The sequence below is a fragment of the Cariama cristata genome, unplaced genomic scaffold (assembly GCF_000690535.1).
Source record: "Cariama cristata isolate BGI_N322 unplaced genomic scaffold, ASM69053v1 scaffold5652, whole genome shotgun sequence".
In the NCBI taxonomy this organism is placed as follows: domain Eukaryota; kingdom Metazoa; phylum Chordata; class Aves; order Cariamiformes; family Cariamidae; genus Cariama; species Cariama cristata.
The window spans coordinates 85,527-109,172 of record NW_009604368.1 but is presented as its reverse complement, the minus strand read 5'-3'; the positions used below and the strand labels follow the sequence as shown (position 1 = coordinate 109,172).

Below are 23,646 nucleotides of genomic sequence, written 5' to 3'. Positions count from 1 at the left end.
TGAAGGCATTCTTGCTTCCCAGTTCTGATCACAGCCAGAAGACCAGCCTGGGTCCTAATTTGCACAACAGCAGTCCACCAATAAACTTGCTGAACCAAAGACTGACATTAAAACCTAAACTGTGGAGTATAAAGGATCATCTATTGATTATTTTTTAAATTTTTTTTTTTCTAGATCACCTTCAATGCTTATTGTTATCATAATTCACAGTTGTTTTTTGCACAGGGTGTTAGCAAGCTCTTGGAAGTCTTTCTCAATGTATGCAATAAAGTTCCTGGAACAAGATTTTCTACATTAGTAATAAGATGTTACGAAGACAGAAGTTGTTTTTAGAAGTGAGCGCCATGTCCCTATCCTCATGTGCTACTTTTATCTCCTGTTTAATAGGCCGTTCCTTTTTGGGTGGGGAACTGCTATATTAAAATTACAGTGATATTTTTGTATCATTCTGTTTTCTTAGGGGAAAGCCTCCAGGAAGGATGACTTAGGCCACTAGTGGTTAAATTATTACCTGGGTAAAAAAGTCATTTTGATTAATGGTCATCTCGTTAATTCTTAGTTGTAAAACTAAGAATCTGTGAAAAAGACAGTTACTAAGCGATTTGTCTGTTCAAGAGTTATTGGAGACTACTCTCTCTTACCATTATTTTTCTTCCAGCAGATTTTTAAAAGCATCACTAATGAAGATTCAATCCAGGGACAAGGAAGCCGGAGACTGATAAGTTTTTCACTCTCAGGTAAGTCACTGCTGATGTGAAAGTTTTAAGCCCAGAGAGTGAGGAAACTGAAGTTCCTAAAACCTTTCATCTGCATGTGTATGTAAGTGTATATATATATTTATGCATGGGTTTTTTGCCTGTTGGTCTAGAAGTGACGCTGAGACAGAGAATTAATATCTATGACTATTGCCACACTCTCTTCCTTCAGTGAGAGTTATGTGGGGAAGTGCCTTGTTCAGGCAGAGTTTCGGGGCTGCATTAGGTTTTCCTGTTTACGATTAAATGTGATGCTATATATGTAGGTCAGGGAAAACAAGATCAAGGGTATGTGCCTTACAAAGCAAAATGTAATTGGTAGTAGTCCTCTGTTTATTGGAGAGCATGTTCCACAGTCTTGGTCTGGACCGGAGGCAGATCCACGCGCCATGGTACGTAACCTCATCTGTACTGATCAACAGTGACTCCCAGATTTCTTGAGCCAGAAAACTTCTCTCACTCCTCTGAATTTTCTGCAGAATGTTCAGCCTCATTACTTGGCATGTCACTGCAGGTTTTAAAGGCTTAATGTGGTTCCATGAAGCAGCTACGGACCATTTGATCTGGCTTTGGTAAAAACAATCCGTAAATCACTTCCATAGAAAAAAAATCAGTTTGTCAAAAGAGAGTAGTTGTGAGCAATGCTCTGATTTTGGAGTTTTATGCTTGCTAATTGGTTTCCATGGTTTTTAGCTCCTGGAAGACAGAGAAAGATGCTAAACTTGACTTAGAAATTCTTTGAGGAAGTATTACAGAGAAAAAAGAGTTACCCTAGTACAAAAATTTCACAAACATAGGCCTTTCTGTATAAAGTCCTACACTCTGACAAGCATTGCATTACATGATTGATTTGACGGTATGATTTATTTCAAACTTCCCTCTAAGTTGTGATAAAGTCAACTAGGGCTTCCATCTCTCTTTAAGTGTGCAAGTCAGTGCTTTTCCAAATTAGGTGGCCAGTGTGGCTCTTGAGAGGTTATATGGTAGGTTAGGCTGACATTAGATGGGGCTCTTTTAACACATCGCTTATTTTTGCCAAGTTGGACACTGTGCACCCACCCAGTTACATTAATCTGATCAAACCATGAGTTTAGCTCAACAGAAATAAAGAAGTAGAGTTAATATTTTTTTAATGTTCTTAAATCTTACACAGAAAACGTTGCCCAGAATTAGTAACGTTTTTTCATTCTCTCAGATTCTTTGGCCTAGTAGACCGAGAAGCATCAAGAGTAATAATTTGTGAGACTGCTTGCTTCTTGACAATAGAAATAGCTGAGGATTTGCATTATGTCAGTAGAAGGTTTGTTTTCTTTGTGTTTGGCTGCTTTGGAGACTGGAAATTGGTCCTGTGAAAGCATGGTTCAGATTAATAGATTAGCAATACTGATCTCAAAGATGATAATTTCCCATGATTAAGCTTCTTAATTGTTTATATGACTGTATTATAACTTTCAGTATTTAAAATACCAAAAGACATATTGTAAGCCTAACTTAGCTAGATTAAAGACAGTCTTTAAGGAAAGCTGTGCAGTCACTTTGCATTTACTTTCCAACATGACTTTTCTGTTATTACCAGTCAATGTCGCACTTTTGATAAGGCGGCTGAAAGTGTGAGAGCTCTCTCGCATGAAGTACAGAAAGAAGAAATGTGCTAAGCTTCCCAAGATGTACCAGCCACTTCACTGAAGGTTCATGGTTTAGCAGCAGTGTAACACAATCTCTAAAAGCCCTTGAAGCTGTTCTGTTGGCTGGTATATTTAGAAAGTGTTATGAAGTTTGCGTGATATGCCTCCTAGCTGTATATGTTGCATCAAATAACTTTTTTCAAGCTTTAGTATTTCACGATCTCATGTGTTCGCACACACTTTATTTATAAAGTGTTCTTGTGGAACAAATGGCCAGAAGAACTGAATATTTCACAAACATTCAGGCATTTATCCTCATCACACCGCTCTGAGAAATGTTGTTAGTTATTTTTGCGTGGCTTTCAGACCAGACATTCAGGTAATATCAGTTGTCAGTTTATGGAAGTCAGTAAAAATCACAACTGAAAATAGTATTAAGTCCGCTAAGGGTCATTTTGATGGTAGTAGTTACCATGAAATGCGTGATCAGAATGCAGATATATATTAAGCTTTATCTCCCAACTGTGTTTTGAAATCCTAGTGACTGACTTTACAACAAGAGTTCTAGCCACTAGATTTTGTTTAATGTTGCTATAAACTTGCCTCTTCTGCCCTCCCCAACCCAAGCTAACTTGCCCAGATGTATTTTTTATAAACCCGAGTTACTAATCACTCAACTTTTCCTTACCCATCAGAGCTTGTGTGAGGGTGAGGTGACTTTCCTACCACCTCCAGTACCCCTGTGCCTACAAAGTACTGCAGTGCTCCAGACAAACAGTTTTAAAGGCCTCAAAAGGCTTTGAATTCAACTGCTCCGTTATCCTATATAACACAGGCCACCTTGCTCCGTGGCGCGGAGCTTTGTGTGAGTTTGGCTCAGACGTATCTCGCAGACAAGCGTGCGGTCTGGATCTGAGGATGCCAAGGGATGGTACTTTGCTCCAGTGGTTAATCGCCTGCAGTGATTAAAACCTCCCCCTCGCTGTGTTAAACTGTTCACATTAGCTCTTCAGACTTTTTCTGTGTTTTCCTTCTTGATGAAGACAATTAAAAAGGTAGCCTGTCTTTCAGCCATTTTTGAATAATTAATTTCTCTATTCCTTTTCATTTATTAATAGACCCTCCTGATTTCTTCCTGATACCTCTGCTTGCCCCTTCCTTACACAAACGGGAATCCCTTTCATTTTCCCTTGTAGCGTTTCCAGCTAGAAAAATTCTTTTCTCATCTTTTCCACCGTCTTTAATATTTTGCCTGGGAGTCTCATGTAACAGAAATGTTTTGGCTTATGTGCTCCACTTAGTAGGTTTTTTTTAAAAAAAATCTCAGATCTTTAAAGACCTCCTTGTGCATCTACACCAGCCAATTCTTTCAGTCTTTTTTAAAAGGAAAATGGAGTCTGTCTATAGATCTGTAGATTTCTGAGAGCAGAAAGAACCACTTTATCCGATTTAACCTCTTGCATATCACCAGTTGCAGAACCTCATTCAGTAGCTGATCAAGTCAGTAATCCATTGTACATTGTGTAGCATCTTTGTCTGTTCCCCTACGTTATTTTGCTGTGTTGGATTTTAAGACTTTGTATTTACTGCACATTACTGTTTGATTTCTAAAATTCCTTAGTATTTGCTTCTTGAAATCTAATATCGGATGCAAGACTTCTTCCAGACTCCGTTTCTCGCTCTGATTCTCCATCCTGTCATGCTCCTACATGCAGCGTGGGTCTGGACCAGTACCTCACTATGTCTGCGGGGAACTGAAATACCATCTTTAGGATGATTTTGCTGATCGTTACTGTCAGAGAATCTCCTTGCTGAGCGTGACAGAATGTGACTCAAACCCAAACCATACCTTTCCCCTGACCTTTTGAAAGCTTAGTCACTTGGGTCAAGGCAAAATCAAACGTGGTAACACATAGATGCCTTCGAGGTATGTCTGTTGGAATTGATATCCCCACCTGGTTCCATGTTTTGCCAGTAAATACACGCTAGTGTCCAGATTGCCACAAAAGTAGGGTTTCCATCACTATCCAGTCATCAGTGCCCCAAAATTTGTGATGCTGCACTGAAAATGGATTTGCAGAATGATGCTTTATGAGGCAGACAGGGAAGTCTGCAGCCCACCTTAGGGACAGAGGCTCCATGCATGCGAGTGACCTAGAGCAAATCTCATCCAGACCACCCAGAGATCAGCATATATGGAAGGGAAGCCCTGAAGTTGGAACAGATTCATAATTCACTTAGGGGCAGCAGTTAGTATAAGCCATTTTTCTACAATGAAGTGAGCCCAGCTGGATTAGGATGTAGGTACTTACATTTACTGAAAGTCTGCAGCAGTGGAAGAGTCTGTGGTTGCTGTGTCTCCACCCCAGCTGGATTAGGATGTAGGTACTTACAATTACTGAAAGTCTGCAGCAGTAGAAGAGTCTGTGGTTGCTGTGTCTCCATCTGAATTCCTTCCTTCTGTCATCTTTCATGAGAGATGACCTGACATTATTAAACTGTTAGATGTATGTAACCTCTTTCACACTGAAGTGTGATTTATGAGTAAATGGGAAACTGGCGTGCGGTATATTAATAACTTTTTTAAGAGACTGGATGAAAATACACCTTTGCGAAGCATAGATGAATTATCACGGTAGCATTTCCTCATACTCCGCCAAGAAATACAGTGTAAAACTACAATGTATGGCAAGGCACATCCAAGCCTTCTGGAATTCACTGGTTTCACCAAAGATTAAGTTAAGCTCAAACCATCACTTAAATATTTAGTATCTTCAGAACGGCAAGGCACATCCAAGCCTTCTGGAATTCATTGGTTTCACCAAAGATTCAGTTAAGCTCAAACTGTCACTTAAATATTTAGTATCTTCAGAACCTTTTTCCGAAGACAATACAGGTGAGAGAAATATTTTCATTTGGGGAAGCAGAATAGCTGGGATCCTTCTGTTGGGATGTTACACGGCAGTGGCAAAAGAGTACCTGAGCTTTTGCTTATGACAAGTTACAGCATCTGTAGGTTCCACTTCAAATTAAATAGACTACTTCTGGATATCTGCAGATGGCCCTGTAGCTTTATTCAGAGCTTTTGCATTTTTGATGCTCTGTTTTTCACAGTGCTGAGAATTTGTGGTGAGATATGTAAGTGTAACTGGGATATTTGTCCTTGAGAAAGCTATTTCTGCTGTCCCTCTGCGTGCTTTGGACATTAAAAATTGAAGTTTCTAACTGACATTTTTACAAAATTTGTTGTATTATGCAATTTAAGCAAGAAAATGACACACGATTTCCTGTGGTGTGCTTAGCTAAATTATTATTTTTTCCTCATCCAAATACAAAAATTAGACTACTAACTAAGGTTAGGAGTACCTTCACCTTCGTGGCTGTGCTTAATTCCCATAGCTGGAAAGAGGCTGAAAGGTTTTTTCCCCAGGGAGGTGGTGGACTCACCATCCCTGGAGGTGTTCGAAAAAGGTTTAGACAGGGTGCTTCGAGACATGGTTTAGTGGGCATGGTGATGTTGGGTAGATGGTTGGACTTGATGATCTTTGAGGTCTCTTCCAACTATAATGATTCTATGATTCTATAATATGTATGTTCTTTACGATACATAATATATAAGTATACATAATTGAGTGCTAGTTATTTTCTTTTCTGTCTATCAATAGACCGTTTCTTTGCACAGTGGTACCCAAAGACAGTGCGAGCTCTCTTTGAAGGGAAAAAAACCCAGAAACATATACAGCAATAAATATTTCAGTTTTAGAATATTTTGAGGAAACATCAGAGAGAAAGAAAACAAGATCCCAGAGGTCTGTCTTTCCTCTCACATCTTAGCAGCCGAACGCTACTACACTGCTGGGCCTTGTCATCCATAGTGGTTTTGCAATCTTCGTTTCTATTTCTGGAATGTATTTCTAACAGTACAACTTCCAAAGCAAAAGAGTTTGCCGTATTGGATTTCAGCATGGCTGATGGATGAGATACATGCTGGTTACACAGAGATTATAGACCCAGTGAAAAAAAATTCAATGTTATCAGTTTGAACCAGATAATTTTCTTTGTGTAATAGTGTTGCTAGGACCATGGCAGTATATACTGTCAGCAAAGTACTTTCAAATCAGCTATTAGTAGTGATATGTTCTAATTTTTATTAATTGTTAGAGAATGTCGCAAAAATGAGATTCTTAAAATACAGTCTGCTTCAGGACCATCTGTCCAACAGCTTTTGAGTATCTGCAACATGAATTGTGTGTTGGAATAGATGACTAAAACCAACCAGAACAAAACCCGTTCTTTTTAACTTGCACGTTTTGTTGTGTTGGCTATTATCATGTGTTAAGGAAGCAAAATACAACTGGGTGAATCTTATCCCTGTTCTTGATATAGCTGTTTTCTGGAAAAAAGGCTGATGTTGGTGTGGAATGTGTATGATTTTCAGATTCATCCAAAATACCTGCCTGGAGGGTTTTACATGGTCTCCTGCAACCTGCCAGAATAGTTGTGTGTTTAATCAGAAGAGAATTAATTGACTGTGAAAATTAATGTTTTCAAAACTTACCTAAAAGAAGAAAAAAAAAGTGTTTAAATTGAATGTTTAGGTATGTATCTAATCTGGAAACTATCCTGACTAATACTTTACATCTCTTCAATATAGCAAGATAAAGCAGGCAGAATGCAGTTCAGGGCTTATAGCCCCATGTGAAATAAAGCTTTTAACAGAGGAGGAAAATTTCCGTGCAAAAGAGTGATGGAAAATAAATTAGCTACTGAAGTCGCTAATAGGAATAAGTGCTTATGTTTTCCAAAGAAAGCTTAGAAATGCATCTGGAAAAAGAGAAGGCCAGAGGCTTTAGTTTGTAGCTGTTGAGCCAAAATTAATGATATATTGGTAGATTGGTTTGCATTTCATTGGCTTCACAGGGACAAATGGTAATGGACTTCGTGTCTTTCTTGAGAACATTATGAGTAAACTTTGAAATAAGTGCCTGGGGATTTTTTTTCTGCAGGACTCATATTACACTCCCTGGGAGTTCTGCAGCTAGGAGGCTCTGCTTAGAATTGGGATGTTATATACAAGAGTTTTCCTAAGTTACTACAGGTAAAGTTAACCTGTGCAGGGAAGGAAATATTTTAAAGTGGAAAAAGTGTAAAATGACTTCTTGTGTAGAAAAAAGTGGCCTAAAAGCAAAGATTACTAGAAAGATAAAATTGATGCTTAGGAGAAGTGACATACGTTGGGTCCTGAATGCCATGTGCAGGTGATGAAATGAACGGATCTCTTTTTCAGAGTAGTCCTGCCACTGGAGTCAGGCTGAGCAAGTGCTTAGCTCCTTAGGAAAATCAGCAGATCACTTAAATTTAAATTGCATAAATATTGATTTAGAAGCCAGATCATTCTGCACAATCAAGTTGTAACATTTGCAATCTCATTATGTAATAATTTGTAAAACCTGAATCACAAGATCATTATGGTTTGGCCTTTACATTACCTCACAAGAAACTAGTGAGTTTTTTCATATTCCTGCCATATTATTTGAATTCCTTACCAGTTTCCCCTATGCTTTTTCTAAGATCCCAGAGAGCTACCTGGAATGTGAAAAATAATCAGGTTATTTACCTTCTTTCAGATTTCCAGGCTTTTGGTCTGAAGAAAGGAATGTTCTTCAATCCAGATCCTTATCTGAAGATTTCCATCCAGCCTGGAAAACATAGCATCTTCCCAGCGCTTCCTCATCATGGACAGGAGAAGAGATCTAAGATCATGTGTAATACTGTTAACCCAGTCTGGCAAGGAGAGGTAAGCAGTTTGAGTGTTGAGCTGAGACTTTTCTTAAAACATGGAAATAACTCTAGCAGTATACCTCTTTTTTTTCTTTTTTCTTTCTTTTTTTTTTTAAATTCCTTTCTGGGCTAAATAGTTGTTGGCCTAACTGTGCTTGATGTATTTCATGACTTCTTGTCTTAATGCAAAAGGCATAATTAGCTACAAAGATGAATGATACATTAAAACTTTCAGTATGGGTTGTACTTTGTGGATGTAATTTATGAAGTTGTTAATTATTGAAGGCAGGCATAAAACAGAATTGAAAAATAAATTTGGATAACGTGAAAGGCTGCTGCTAGATTGTCATAGTGCTCTTAAACAGAGAGGAGACAGTATATAAAACAGAACAAGTGTAGCACGCAAATGGAAAGAATCTATGTGATTGAAAAGCATCAGTGGCAATATAAATTAAAGGCAACTTTGGCACATTTGCCCATCACCTTGAAGAAATACTCTCTAGTCTGCTGCTTCTTGTTGGAAGGGCTTGGTAGGTATTAATGAGATCGGAGAGTTCAATTGCTGCCTGCTGTTTTTAAATTACATGTGAAATGGCAACAGGCAGCAAAGAATAAGGAATCTCTTTGGAATTAAAGGAACCTGACATAATGGGTGTGATTTACTGGCGTTCTTGTCAGACCAATATCTCCACTGCAGGAAAGAGTAAAAGTAAATAAACAGACTAAATGGATTTATTCAAATTAAAATGCAGGTTGTTAAAGTAGTTTAGGGATAACTAAGTCAAACTGTATAGACATGGAAGTGTGAGTGGGGGAGAAAAGACAGCAGAAATGTCACTGAATACTCCTACCTGGAGGAGGATAGTCAAGAAACTAGGTACCACGTCAGGTTGTGACAGGTGAGCCTACATGGGGAAGGTTATACGGCAGGGACGGAGAGGGGACAACCTTGAAACCAGACTGAGAAAAACACCTTCTAACAGGACTTAATTCAGTGGAAGTGAGGCATCCGCCAAGCCATAACTTCTCTGTGGTCCAAGCATCAGATGTATCTGGCTGAGGGGTCCCAGGTCAAGCTGAGGGGCTGGAACTGACATGGAGAATCAGGGAGCTGGCAGAGATCTTTCACTAAAGTGCGTAAGACACGGGCCTAGAGGTGGGCAGGTAGGAAGGGGAAGCTTGCTGTACGTGTGCCACACTCAGTACATGCGATATGGGAGCTGGCAGAAGGTGTGGATGCCAGGAGTTGATGCTCAAAGGAGGACACAGGATATGAATGTGGTCCCACCGTTCTGTATCACCGATGAGGTGGAATGCAGGCTGTCCTTATCCAAAAACGAATGTAGCAGCTGTGCCGATGGAGACTGAAAATAGGCTTTTTAGAAGCACTAAGTACTGGCCAGAAGTCGTCTCTTGACAAAGACAACCCCAAGCCAATGTAATTTTGTTCTCACTTCAAGATCCTTTTGCCCTGCTAGAGGATAAAGTAACCAAAGAGTAAGAATGTGGCCCTGATAAAATGTGAAGGGTGTCTTCTCCTCAGGCCATGCGGGATGGCTGAGTTTGTGGGCTGACATTTCTTTTCCAGTGGAGCTTGGCAGCAAGAACAGGAGAAACAATGAAATGGCCTAACTATGGACATCGGAAAGCAAAAGAGCACAGCTGGCTTCCAGCTTCTCTGTTCAACCCCCCTGATTTTCTTGATTACATGCAAGGATGCTGCTTTTCCCTTTCTCTTGTTAGCCTGCTAGTGGCTAAGGTGTCTCAAACAGCCAAGCTATCGTTCAACATGTTCTCCTTGTGAGTTGTTTTCAGCTGATATTGAGATGTTTAACTGCATTTGTGTTTCAGACTAGCTGATGTGCATAGGCTGCAGTCTTTGTTTTATTACTGAAAACCCCTGTTGGTTTCCATTGCACCGAAAGACCCTAGGCGTGATTTTCTGGGACAAGGGGAGAAGGAAAACTACAAACTGTTGCTGAATCATAGTGGTAGCCATTCCTCTGTCCTCCCTTTTCATTGATGGATGTGAATATGTGAAGTGAAAAATATTGAAAAATTGTAGCTATTTCATTAAATGGATCAGTCACTAGTTGTTTTCCCCAAAAAATATTTTAGGCAATATATTATTTCTGAAGGATGATTCTTTCCTAAGGTTCTCTGTCACTACATGTAAATAGAAGCCAGATGTTCTTTGTTGTTGTTGAATGACACATCTAATTTGGTTTGGCTGCTAAACTTGAAAAAATCTGGAACAGAGAAATAAAACTATAGAAATAGCTGCAGACTGGGATCTTTATATACGTTCTTGATTATCCTTGAGCAAATTCAGAAGTGAAAGAGTTGACTTGGTTTTGTAGGCCCTCAACACCAAAATAAAGTCCTGCAGACTGAGACGTAATTCATTTGCTTATATTAATTCATTCTGGTATTCCCCCTCATATTGTTCTATTTACATAGTAACCACCTGCATTATAGGAACACTCTGGGAGCACCATGATACCTCAGGCAATTTTTCATCTGTCTCATGTAATATTGATGATCATCTTCATTTCACAAACCGTTCAAATACTGTTCAGCACAAGTTATCCTGACTTAAAGCTGTTCTTTCATTGCTCTGTTTTGCAATACTTTGTACAAGAGGACATAAGGAAATGGAAATTTCTTACTGAGGAGTAGCGTGTGATGTTTTGAAACTTGCAGGAGGGCTCTGCATGAAGTACAAGAGCCTTTATGTTGAGAATTGTTCACTGAGACAGGTTAAAGCCCAGGTGTTAGCTTCTGCTGCAAGAGAGGCCTGACTTCGTGATGTTTCGATACGTTTTCACATTTCAAAAATAATAAGTAGTCTCTTCAGACAGAGAACTTGTTGCTGAATCAGGGTTAATGGTCCTGATTGTTTTCTTACTCCTGGCTCTACTTTGAAACTGGTGCGTTCTTAACAACATCCATACCGTTAAATGAAATAAGTGAGTTCCTGGAAACCAGATGCCACTGGGCAGCTTGACTCTAAACCCCTGGGTTAAGCAGACATTGTGCTGGCAGTCCACACGGTTGCAAGAGCGTAGTGGGTGAGTTATCCTGTCGTGCTGATTTGACCTAAAATGCAAAGGAAATCTCAGAAGGAAGTGCCCGCTTCCCAAATCTTCTGTGCATCTAGTAGAATTGAGAAGGGTAAGTGTGGTGATCCTATCTCTTCTAATCTTGATATTAAAAAAGTAATCGTGCTATTCCCATATTATTTCATACTGAGACTGTGTGTCTGCTGTTGCATTCTTAGCAAAAAAGCTCCTTTAAGAAGATTTAATTTGTCAGCAAGCAGTAAAGTGATAGTTCAGACAAGCAATAGAGGTGATTGGGGATCATAAGGAACAGAGCGAAGTGATTTAAAAAGTAGTTCACATCCCTCCAGCTGGTTAGGAAATTCTCTTGATGGTTTTGCAGATAAATACTTCAGGCATCGGGACTTGCCCTTAGACGTATTTATGGCATTTCTTTCTTAACTGTCGCAGCTTGAGCTAACTGCTTCTTCAGTTTTTGTTCATTTACCAGGGAGTGGATAGAGAACCTCAAGGAATGGCCAGTGAGACGACTATAAAAATGGGCTGTTGCAACCAGCCAGTGTATTTAAAGTAGTAGGAGGTGTTATCTGTTAAATGACAGACTGAATTTCAACTCTGATAATTCTAGCTGTGGAAGAGTAGATTGCCTTAGAGTGGGAGCCCAGTACTAGGATAAAAACGATCTCAACTCCCTGCAGCTTCACTGCTTGTTCCTTTGCCTCAGCCTTTTACAAATACTGTTAAATTATAGCTGAGGCACAAAATAGTGGTTTGGGTGGCTGCTTTATCACTCTGAAGATAGCTGCATTTTACTGGTGGATTAATTGATGTGTATAAGCAGAGGCGTTCAGTACTCTTGCAAAAATACTTAATAAATAGGAGTTAGTGTGTCAGATCTGATAAACAGAATTACAGTATTTTCATATGTGTCTCTGCACCTCAGATAACCCACAACTTTTCAAAAATACGGCACTTGAATAAATTCTCACGTAACCCGTCTCTTCAGATTACCAACACTAAATCAGAAGAAGGAACCATTCAGGGGCTTGAAGGCCGGAGGGAGGTGGTTTGGGGAGAGAGGACTTCTGTAGCGCAGGCCATCAGCAGCGATAGAAACCTTGGGTTTGGGTGCTGCCTGCAAGAAAGCCAAGATGACATGAATGCAACCGGCTGGCTAAGTGTGCTGGTTTGTAACTGATTTTCTTATGATGCAGGTTTATAACTTGGGGACTGATTCTGTGATCATGAGTGCTGGACTGGTGTGTGATGGGTCACCCAGCAGTACTGGGATTGAAAGATGCTTCGTTAGAGTAGCTAGATCATGCAATATGGGGTTTATATTAGGTCTCTGCTTCTCTTGAGGCTTTATGTTGGCTGATATGATGGGTGCTGCTTGACGTAGCACAAACCTAGAGTTAATGCAAGCAAGGAATACCTGATCAAAGCTGAATCTTTCCAGAACAAAGTTAAACCATTAAAGATACTTTAATATATTTGAATCAACAGCATGAATTTAAACTAAAGCGGGTTATATTTGATCTGCTTTTGATCTAATATTCAGAGCAGTAGATGCTGGCAGTCCTACTGTGGCCTCACAGAATCATTGTGTGATTTCACCAGAAGTCCAAAATGAAAAAAGTACCAGGAACATCACACTGATGGAACTACTTATTGGTTAACTTAGGTAAGCTTTTTCCCCCTTCTGCTGGAAAATACAAAAGAATCTGCTGCAGAAACTTGGAGGCCTTTACATCTAGGTGTAAATCCAATATAGGTGCAGTGAAATCCAGATCCTGAATTCAGTATGAGTTTTGCCAAAGGTGTCATTGGGACTGAGTAAAGCCTTGTGGGTGGTAGCTTCACTGTATAATATTTCTGCACACTTGGCCAGGTAAAGTGTAAAACATAGTTTGACTACACAGAAAATCTGTGATTTTACAGCTGCAGTTTTTTGAATATCTGGTGATGATTGAAGTGTGAAAGCCCAAGACAACTTCAGTTTCTTCAGGAATGGGTTGCGGTGTGAAAAAAATGCCTAGATTTTTTTTTAAATATGTTAGTCTTCTAGAAATGCATTTTAATTGCAACTTCTGCATCTAGAAGACTGTCAGTCTTGCTAATCTTGTATGTTAGTGCTCATGAGAGTCCTCAAATATTTTCAGTCTATGGTGTGCTAATAAATTTGTAGACAATGCATGAGAGATGAAGAAAACCCCTGATTCCTTAAACAGTGTTTGCACTTGATTTATCCAGAAGTTCTTTTAAATTTTTAATGTCTTAGGGCCGAAATTTGCCATGAATAAAGTAAGAGACATCTTGCAAAACTATCTAAGCCATCAGAGAGAATTCATGATAAGCCTATTAACTAGTAACTCTGAATGTTGTGGAATACATGAAATAGATGGGAAGGACTTTTTTAATTCCTTATTTCCAATACAGAGAGGTAGTGAATCTGAGGGAGAAATCTAGGAAGCCAATTTGCTGAAGGCCCTATCCAACTTTGAAGGAGTTCAGCAGAAAGGATTGAACCAGACTGTAGAACAGCAACACATATTTGTGTGCACTCCTTTTACCGTAGGGGAAAAAAAACCAAACCCACCATTGTGCCATGCCAGAATAAGATACGACATTGGATCTGGCACCCTGCGGTCACTGCTGAAATCGAGGGTGCTCTCGGAGTACGTGTAGGCACGTCCCAGCTTTTGGCAGCAGTGGAGCTCTGTGCTTGACACTACTGACTCTGCAACGTTTTGTATTGTCGTTGAGGAGGACTGTAGTAAGTTTAAGAAACTGGAATTCCCCATGAGCTTGTCCAGTTGTTCATGTGAGTAGGGTTGTATGGGACAGTAGTGATATGTAGAGGAGGTTTTTGAATGGGGAGCAGAATAATACAGATGGAGAGTGGTGAGTACAGTAAGAGTGTAGTTGTTTCACTGGAGTATTTGAAACGAAAAACCCACTAATGAAATATTCAGCTGAGAGACTAAATCTGTGTTCATCCATCAAATGTAATTTACAGCCTTTTAAGATTTACTTCTCCTTGTATTGTCCCTGTGATTGATATCGCAAATAAATTTTCTTTTTAATTTTATTGCTTATTCAATTCCAAATCAAGAGCCTAATTCTTCCTGTCACCAATGGATTAATTTACCTACCTTTCACCAGTTGTTACACTGACTGTTTTTAAAGAACTTGCACTTAACTTGTCTAATTGGTGCTAACGGACGTGCTCTGTTTGTTTCAATAACTTCCTTGATAATGTTATTGAGAGCTGATCGCTGTGATCTGTCCATGTTCAGGGATGCAAATAATATTGGTAAAAATAAAACCTGGGAATTAATCATCTTCATTAGTTGGCTTTCTATGAAAACTACTCTCAAGCTCTGGAAATGGTTCCGTTATTGTATAAATGGATACAGATGTATTCTGCCAGGTCAGCATTAGCATGTGCCTTCATTCTTTACCATATACAAGTCATGCATTAAACCCCCACAAGATCTGTTCACATTAAGAAAATTAGTCATCTGTGTCTAAAAACATTGTTGGGTCTGGAAGCAAACAGGCACTGAAAAGTAGATTTCTGTGTGAAACTCCTTTAGTGGTGTTTACTACAGGGTCTTCAGATCTTGCTTGAAGGTGGCAGCAATAATGTAAAATCAGATTTACATTTAGGTCATTGAGATGATGTGAGAGTATGAATGTGTCAGCTTGATTGTAGGTAGCTTTGATTCTGATTTGTGTCTGTGAGAGTGAATCTGCAGGAGGTGGCTGTGTGTAAAGTCTGTATAAATGAGAGGAGAAGCCTAATGACTTACTACTGACCAGATCCAAAACTGATAATACACTGCTTAGCCCAAGAAGACTTAATATGTTGATGTGGTTCTCTCCATCATGTCACTTTTGCTCTTCCCTCTCCCTCCCTTCTCTGTATTTCTGTGGAAATCATTAATTAGGGCTTGTTGATTTGTGGTACCTGAGAAATATCAACTCAAGCTTTTCCTTCAGGGCATTTTAAGGCTGTGCCTGGTACAGATTCTCCAGCATCTAATAACATCTGCTATGTTGCTGCAGCTTTCCTCTTAGTGAGGAATTAATAGGGTCTCTCTTCTATCCTGCTGCCTATTTTCATTAAACATGTGGGAACAAAGCCATCATTGGATCTTCAGCCACTCTAACAAACAGGACAGGCATTGAGAAATGGCTAAAGAAGTGGGGGAAGTAGAGAGGTGCAATGGCTTTGCTTCTAGAGCAAGTCTGTTTGCTCCTAGCCGTTGTAATTCCAGAGGAAAGCAAGAACACCCTAAAAAGGAAATAATTGAAGAAGACACTGGGAAAATAATACAAATACTAACTTGTTCTATACATCACGGTTCTTAATGATTCAGTGGATCCATCTACAATAGTATTTTCATTCCGTGCAAGAGAGCAGTTTCAAAGCAAATCTCCTGATCTCCCCGCTGAAGACACCACTCAGCAGTCTTAAAGTGCATGAACTGAATTCCTATCAATGGAAAGTAAGCCAAGAGATGTGCTTCAGGAGGGCACCTAACACTTTTCAGACAATAATGGGACCTCAATCCAGGGCACCAGCCTGGAGTTACTTCATAGTAAAACCCTTGCAATGGGTCTGGATGTGGTAATCAGGTGCATAGCACCAGCTACTTTGCTCTCCAGATCCACTTACGTTGTACCACGCTTCTTCCTAATGCAGACATGGCCAATGTGTTCCAGGGATCACGAAACGTCAGTCTCCGTAAGGCCTCCTTACCGCTGCTCATGACACATGCTATTTTTCCCCAGTATACCAGGAATCTTCAATCATTCCTTGTCTTCAGAGTTTCTGCACATAGCTTCCTTTTAGGAATACGCCTGATAGATAACCATTTCTTGTAACAGTTCTCATACGTTTCTAGAAGAAAATAAAAAGGTCTTCCCCTCTGGACCTCAGCAGTCAGAGCTTCCCTGCATTCTCTTCCAGAGCCCCTAACTCTGGGGTTTTTCCAGTCTGGGATTCTTCCAGACCAGACACGGGGAATGTTGGTTGACCTCCTCATCCTTCCCGCGGTGCTCCTCACTGTGAGGCTGTCCATGATCTCCACTCATGTACATCTAACCTAAAAAGAGGAGCCCTCTCATCCCTACCCGATAAGGATCAGACAAGGGGACAACTGATATGATACATGGACAAGATGAGGCTTGAGACCGCTTCCAGGGCCTCTGTGAGAAACAGGTTGTTGCTAATGGTAATTTCTTGGCAGTTTTGTTGAGGCAATCTGCCATCTCCTCTGTGGAGTGTGCTGTGTCATGTATCATCTCAACGTCCAAGAGTCATTTTGTACCAAGCAATAGTTGATGTGATATGCGGGGTAATGTGCCGTGACTAATGTAACATTATAGGTAATTACTGGTTTGGGCTAATCACAGAATAGGGATTTAACTTGTTTGTTATCCATTCATCCGCTGACTGCTCTAGATCATGTATACATTTTGGGTCGAGTGGTATCTTGTAGGAGTGTTTTTTCCCCCAGTTATTATATAATGCATTTTACTTGAATTTTGGTTATGGATCAAGTAAAAACATCAAGTTCTATCCATCACTTAAAATTTTTGAGGCTTGTTCTTCCCAGGTGTCCTGTTTTCTGCCGTTATCCAAATAAATCCATGATTGGTCATTAGACAAAATCTTTTTCTTGGGTGAGGCTTTAGCCTTAAAACTATAGCTGTTTTGGTAGATGATGAGTTTGCGCCTGTGTTGAAATCCATGACTTCCTTTGAGAGGTTTTGTATTCAAGTACAAAGAAAGCCTCAGATGAAGTCATAAACCACATCCATGCAGCCATTGTCAAGTTTGGTGGACCTCTGGACAGCTGGAGAGGCTAAAGCTTTTGGAAAAGTTAAGTCAGGACATCAGAATTTAAAAACTGCCTGTAATTATATTTTCACTTTGTTCTTTGACTGTGGAAAAAAGCCCATTTATGTAAACTTCAGTACAGCCTTCTACAGTTAGTCTTAGTGTAAACTGTAGTGTCTTTGGATTCCAGCAGCTTCCATCAAGTTCTTGACCACAGTCAAGTCTTGCAGAGTTTGCACTAATGGTTGTGATTCAAGGAACTTAAATTTTTGTTGGAAAAAAAAAAAAGAAAAGAAAACAAACCCCTAACAATGAACAAGCCCACAGAATGAGCTGTGGCCCCAGTGAAAATATAGAGCTTAAAGATTGCTGTCTTAGATTTTGAAAGAAAATGCACAGCAGGCAGTGCCAGCTGCAAAACATAAAAGAATCTGGCTTCAAGGAGTAACTGTCAGAAAAAACAGAAGTCTTTTAGAAATAATATATTCGGGCTCATTGTACTAAGTTTTTGTATTATTGTTTTTTCTCTGCAACCATGAACATTATACTTCTTTTTAATGTGAAAGCTTAGTTTCTGAGGAAATTCTGCGACATTGAGAGTTGTGATAATAAGAAAAGTTCCAAATAACAGAAAAGTTACAGTAAAAATTGTAATAGTAACATCAAAAAAATGGCAGCAGACATTCTTAAAATGCAGCGATTTGGTTATCAGTGGTGTAGTTTGTGGGCATACGTAAGAAGCCACATCAAACTTTGCACATCCTGAAGAGAGTCGATTTTTATCTCTGTTGTGAGCTTATAGCTGCCTTTTCTTGCCCCTCCTTGGGATGAATTATTAATCACAACATCACTGAGTGTGAACACAAGGGTACTGCAGAATTTATAAACCATAACACTTTTTTTTTATTATTTAAACTTAGCTATGAATTTTGTGTTGTCATTTTCACAAACTGGTCATTGCTGTGTGACAATTGGCAAATATTAGGCAAGGAAAGGATGTAATTTATTCCAGCAGTAATATGTTACTAGTGCATTATGTTAGTTATATTAGAGAAGACCATGAAATACAGGGTCCTTTCTCTTCCCAATAGGTAGAACAGTAAAGGCCAAGGCTCTGAACAGTGTGTGAATGCAGCCGATGTTTTGTGGCTAAGGGCTGGCACTGGTCATAAAAGAAGGTGAATCAAGAGATAGAAACGAGTATTTGATGGTGATTTGCTTCCACATCCAAAGACGACAGACCCATCTTTAAATGTCACAAGAACCTACATGTTTTCAAAAATGATTGGTGATGTTTGAAAATGCGTTTATAAGTTTTTGGGTTCTCAAACCTAGGTGTTTCACTGGGATCCATTTTTCAAAAGACTGGAGGCCCGCGTTCTGCGAACAAGAGTTCCTTTGGGCTTTTCAGGGCCCTGAGCCTTGAGGTATCTGCAGTCAGGGATTGCCTTAGAAAAATCTTGCCCGTTAAGGATTAAACAAGATGAGAGCAACAGCAGGAGCAAGTGTTTAGATAACGGAAAACGGAATTCTGTAAAATTATCACTATTTTACAAGTTATCTCCAAACCCCTTTCACCAAGTTCACTTTTCATCTCAGTCTGCAGTTGTTCCTAAATGGCAAAACCTTTGAGCTCTGCCACAGGACGGTTCTGGCCTTAAAAGCTTAATTGTGTTTCTAAGATGCTGTTCGTTTTATGCATCAGAACATTCTCCCAGAAGAAGCATTTGGGAACTGTGACCATAGGCCAGGGGCTGGTCCCAGGGCAGTCTCCTGCATCCCCAAATGCAATGGGGTTGGCAGGTGATGAAATCAGAACACAGTTTGATTTTACAAATTGTATGGAATATCCTGGCGTTTGTACGTCGGAGAGGCACAGCTGTTAAGGAAGAAAGGACATTACCTTTGTTTGATTCCAACACACCTTGCTCCATGCATCCATCCTCTCTGCTCCAGTGCTGATAATTACTCTGGAAAATGTCAGTGTGGTTTTTGTGCAAGGAGGGAACTCTCAGGCTTGGTTCCACCTGATATTATGGAAACAAATGCCCATGCAGATTCTGATTTGCTTCAGAGTTGTACCATAAGACACAATATTAATAACGTAGGAAGGTACAGATCATTAATCTACGTTTTCCTTTCCACTTATGAACAGTTCAGTCTTTACCTCTATGTTTGCATGCTCTATCCCACAGAGACTTTTTTACAATATAGGTGTCAACAGCGTAATGGTGGAGAATTCATTAAATGGCAAATTGCTGTACGTTACAATAACCTCATTCAGTTAACAGTTAATTCCCTTCTGCTTTCCTTCTAAGTGTCATGAAGTAGCAGTTACCCCAGGTTTTTAGCGGCTGAAACAGTAATGGTAATACCACTTATTTCTATAAGGCAACTTCCAAAATACATGGGGAATTAACGTTCTCCCTTTTGGGTTTATCCTTCTTTGGTAACCTCTTGCAAAGATGTAGAAGAAAATAACACTTTAGCCATTATTTGAATTATATTTCTCTGATTATTGGCATTTTTGCAGGACTTGATTAACAGAATATCCAACTCATCTTGGTTTCATTTGAAGCTGTTCAAACTAAGCATTTCTGAAAATTAGATCATGATTCGATAGAGCAAGCAATTTGGGGCTTAACTCCAGGCCTCGATAGCCCAGAGCATGATTCTGTTGTGAAGAGTGTTTTTGGCAGCAGGAAAGCTAGAAAGTCCTTTCATCCATCTCAATATTCACTTACTACAGAAGTTGTCTTCCAGTTCAATACTGACCTTTCAGATAGATGAACAGCAACCTTACAGTTTTCCTGGTGATGTGGTTTTTTTTTTTGATTGATATTCTAGTAGTAGCAGATCTGTTTGGAAATATGAATCAGTGACCTGTGTCACCAGCTCCAAGTCTGGCTTGGATTTATCCGGTCTAGGAGCAAGCAAGGCCAAGTTATTTGATATATTTGCTTTTCAGTATTATTCCTAAATAGAGTTTTGCTTTCACTATAGGGAGATCCCAACATCTCCAGGTGCTCTAATGCTGCCGTGCTTGGAAGCTGTACACATGGGCTTCCTTGCTCCTGCAACCTAAAATATCACCCTCCTTGTTCCTACCTCAGGTTGGCATGCACACAGTCTCTAAATGCTTATTGAAATATTATTTACAAATAAAAATAGATGTTTTTAAAACCAGATCGGCTGAGGTAGTGGTCACATGTTTCGAAGCACTTGGTGACAACAAGAGTTTTAGATGATGCCATTCCTACCTTCCCCGGTATCGTTTGTTCCGGTAGCCTGTGCCGTGGGTCATCTTCTGGTTTAGCGCTTTCTGGGACTGTGCCATGAACAGGTTAGGAGATGGATCCAGATAAACAGTATTTTCAGAGTTTTTCCTTTTTGAGTTGGAGCGGGGATGAGGAAGAGATTTCAAGACGTATCTGAAAGCTGTGATCGTGTGTCCTTCACCTGACTAGATCCACACTTCTCAATTGCTGAGGTGTGCCTCACAGCTGAAGTACCACAAATAGCCAGGCAAATGTAAAGAGGACTCATTTCACTTGGAGGCAAATGGTGACTAAACATCTCTTCAGGCTGCCAGTTCAGTTGTACTTAACATACAGCTAGTTTAAAGTTTTTAGAACTTGGGGGGGGGGGCGTCCAGGAAACTCATCACCTGTGCAGTTACATTTAGATCAATAATCATTGCTAGAGCAGAGTTTGTTAGATTTCTGTAGGTGTACTGTCCCTACCATTGGCAAGCCTTGTTTAGAATGTTTGGATGCTAGCACGACATGAATAAATGAAATTCATGCCTTCCCTAAGCCTGATTCTGCAGCATTACACAGTCCCTATAGGGTTCTTTCACCTGCCTGCTTTGAGGCCAAGCTCTTTTTATTTTGCAGACCTATGCCTTGGGGTCCAAGGACTCTTTCTGTCCTGTGAAAAAGCCAGGGAATTACACAGGTCGATAAGCCAGTAGTGACCGTGTGGTGTTGTGGTCCAGCCACCAGTTTCATGTTCTCTTCTCTTCCTTTATTGCAGCAATTCAGCTTTGTCTCCCTGCCCACGGATGTCCTGGAAATAGAAGTTAAAGACAAATTTGCAAAAAGCCGACCGATCATCAAACGTTTTCTCGGAAAACTCTCTATGCCGGTTCAACGCCTCTTGGAAAGACATGCCATAGGGTAAATTTAATGCTGATGCTACTTTCCATTGTTTAATGAGTGTGTTGCTGTTTTGAAGTCCCTGGTGATATAGCATTATAGTGATATAATGATGTTGAGGGGGAGTTATTAAACTGACAGTTGTCTGATGAATGATGTTGGTGTTAATTAGAATTTGTAGGACTGTGGACCAGACAAAGAATTCCCTCTATAACTCTACCCATTGCATTTTGAAAAGTGAGAGCTGGCATTTAGGAAGGACAACTGTTTTGTGTCTTATGGCTACGAATCTGGAGAGTGCAATATTTTCAATTTGAATTTTTTTTTTAACGTTATCAACAGGCTGTTTTCATGTTTCAGGGAATTACCTGTGGGCTAAAATCATGCCAGATCTGTTCTTCCTCCCTTTAACTTCTGGACAATGGAAATATTAAAAAATGTGGCATGTTGTAACTAAATCTTTCTGACCCTACTTTGCTGCCAAAGAATAACTAGTTCACTTGAGCTCACAAGCCCTGCCCTGCTTCCCCTTTCCATGAAATTCCTGGTAAGGTGTATGCTGCCAAAGTAACACAAACCAATTTGCGGAAGACGGATAGTATTCAGACAAAGCCAAAAAGTTGGCTCTAAACTTGTAAGGTTCAGACCTGGAGGAGCAGGGAGAGAAAGAGTCATCTCCTGAGGAGAGCATACACAATGTCGTTTCCGAGAAGGCATTTCTGAAAATCGGATCTCAATTCAGCAGAACAGCAGGAAGCTGAGCTTGTTGGAAGTGTTTTTGAACAGCTGGTTCAGAAACTGGCTGTGATATCGACAGCTGAATCTACCAGAAGGGACTAAGCTACCTCGTTTCTCAAGTAGGGAAGATAGAATTGCTTTTTAGAAACCAGATGGAAAAGAACAGCTTGGGGAAGGTAGAACCCTACAACTGATATCATTGGCTTCCCTCTGTATGAGAAGATTTTTCATCATCTTCTGATTATATCTTCCTATTTTACTTCCTTATTGTAAACACTGTCTATCTAAGGACATACTTTGCGGAGAGCAGTGCCTCCAACCCGCACCTAGATCTGGCTTAGTTTTGATACCTTAGTGGCTTTTAAATCTTAGGCAAGCTCGATGAGAAGTATACACACAAGTTCAGAAAGCTCATGCACAAACCTTGAGATCGTCTGTTTTATATGAGTTTCTGATGCATGTGAATCTATCCTAGCAAATATACTGGGCCCAGCTGAAAGTCAACTATGTTTCCTCAAAAGATGTATGAATATTACTCTTTAGTGAACCCTTTACACTCAAAAAATGCTTTGCAAACATTGATTCAGCCTCATTTTGGGCAGCTGGGAAGTTAATCTCTTCTATAGTTTCATTCTGTTCTGAGGGGTGGATGAAGTTTGGCAAAGGGAGGGACCTGCACAAGGACAGAATGGAGTCATTGATCAACCTTGTCAGGAAGGTGTTCTCCTGATATTTCAGCTTCATAGAGGTAAGAGGGGTGGAAAGAGATGAAGAGCAGTCATTCAGCCAGTTTGAAAAGAGAAGGTGGTAAACGGGGACTGGCCTGTACAGGATTTTGAAAGAAAGGACAGGAAAGCTGAATTTTATGCAGATGGTGAAGGGAAGGAAATACAGAAATGCAAGGTTTTACAGAAGGGCAGATACGGTCAGATCAGCAGGGATGTGAAGTTTTGTTAGAATAGCTGAAGTGGGACTTGTTTGCTTCCCATGTCAATATTTTCATACCCATACTGCAGAAGTTCCATCCCACCGTTCTCTCTCTCTATATACATACGTGCTCGTGTATCCCAGAAGCCTGTCTTACTCACTGACTCAGCTGTTCTGCTCGTGTATCCCAGAAGCCTGTCTTACTGACTCAGCTGTTTCATTGTAATTGAAGACATTGTCCTCTCCTTCTCTGCCATTCGTTCTCTCGTATGCAAGTCAACATGCCCTCATGGCTGGGTTGAATAGCCTTTGGAGACCATTATGTATTTTTGTAGGACACAGCAGCTTTATCTATGCGCAGCAGCTGCTGGGTAGGTTATAGTCTATTATGACGATATTTGTTTTCTTTCAGGGACAGGGTTGTAAGCTACACTTTGGGTCGCAGGCTTCCTACGGATCATGTCAGTGGCCAGCTGCAGTTCCGATTTGAGATAACTTCATCCATCCATCCAGGTAACTCTTAATCTTAACCCATCATTTATTTAGTGGTTTTTTTTTTCCTTTTGCTTTGCATTCTCTCTCCTCAGAAATCTGAATTCATTCCTGGCTGCTCTGGGACTTTAGGTAGAGTCATGACCAAAGGAAAATGCATAAGGTCCCCCACCACAGGATGCATCGTGAGTCACAACTTCTTCCCTGTTTCCCCATAGCTTAGAGCCACTGGTGTCTCGTATCCCCCTGTTCTTGGCT

The 23,646-nt window shown here is 40.1% G+C and overlaps 1 protein-coding gene across 2 annotated transcripts in view; it reads left to right on the top strand.

The window, feature by feature from the left end:
• Window positions 1–23,646, top strand: part of HECW1 (HECT, C2 and WW domain containing E3 ubiquitin protein ligase 1) — a 173,179-nt gene that overhangs the window by 75,147 nt on the left and 74,386 nt on the right. For both annotated transcript variants that reach the window (XM_009695568.1, XM_009695567.1), the window contains exons 4-7: window positions 662–737; window positions 8,008–8,177; window positions 21,110–21,252; window positions 23,309–23,409. In XM_009695568.1, coding sequence (XP_009693870.1) covers window positions 662–737; window positions 8,008–8,177; window positions 21,110–21,252; window positions 23,309–23,409 — 490 coding nt within the window. The remainder of the gene's footprint in view (window positions 1–661; window positions 738–8,007; window positions 8,178–21,109; window positions 21,253–23,308; window positions 23,410–23,646) is intronic.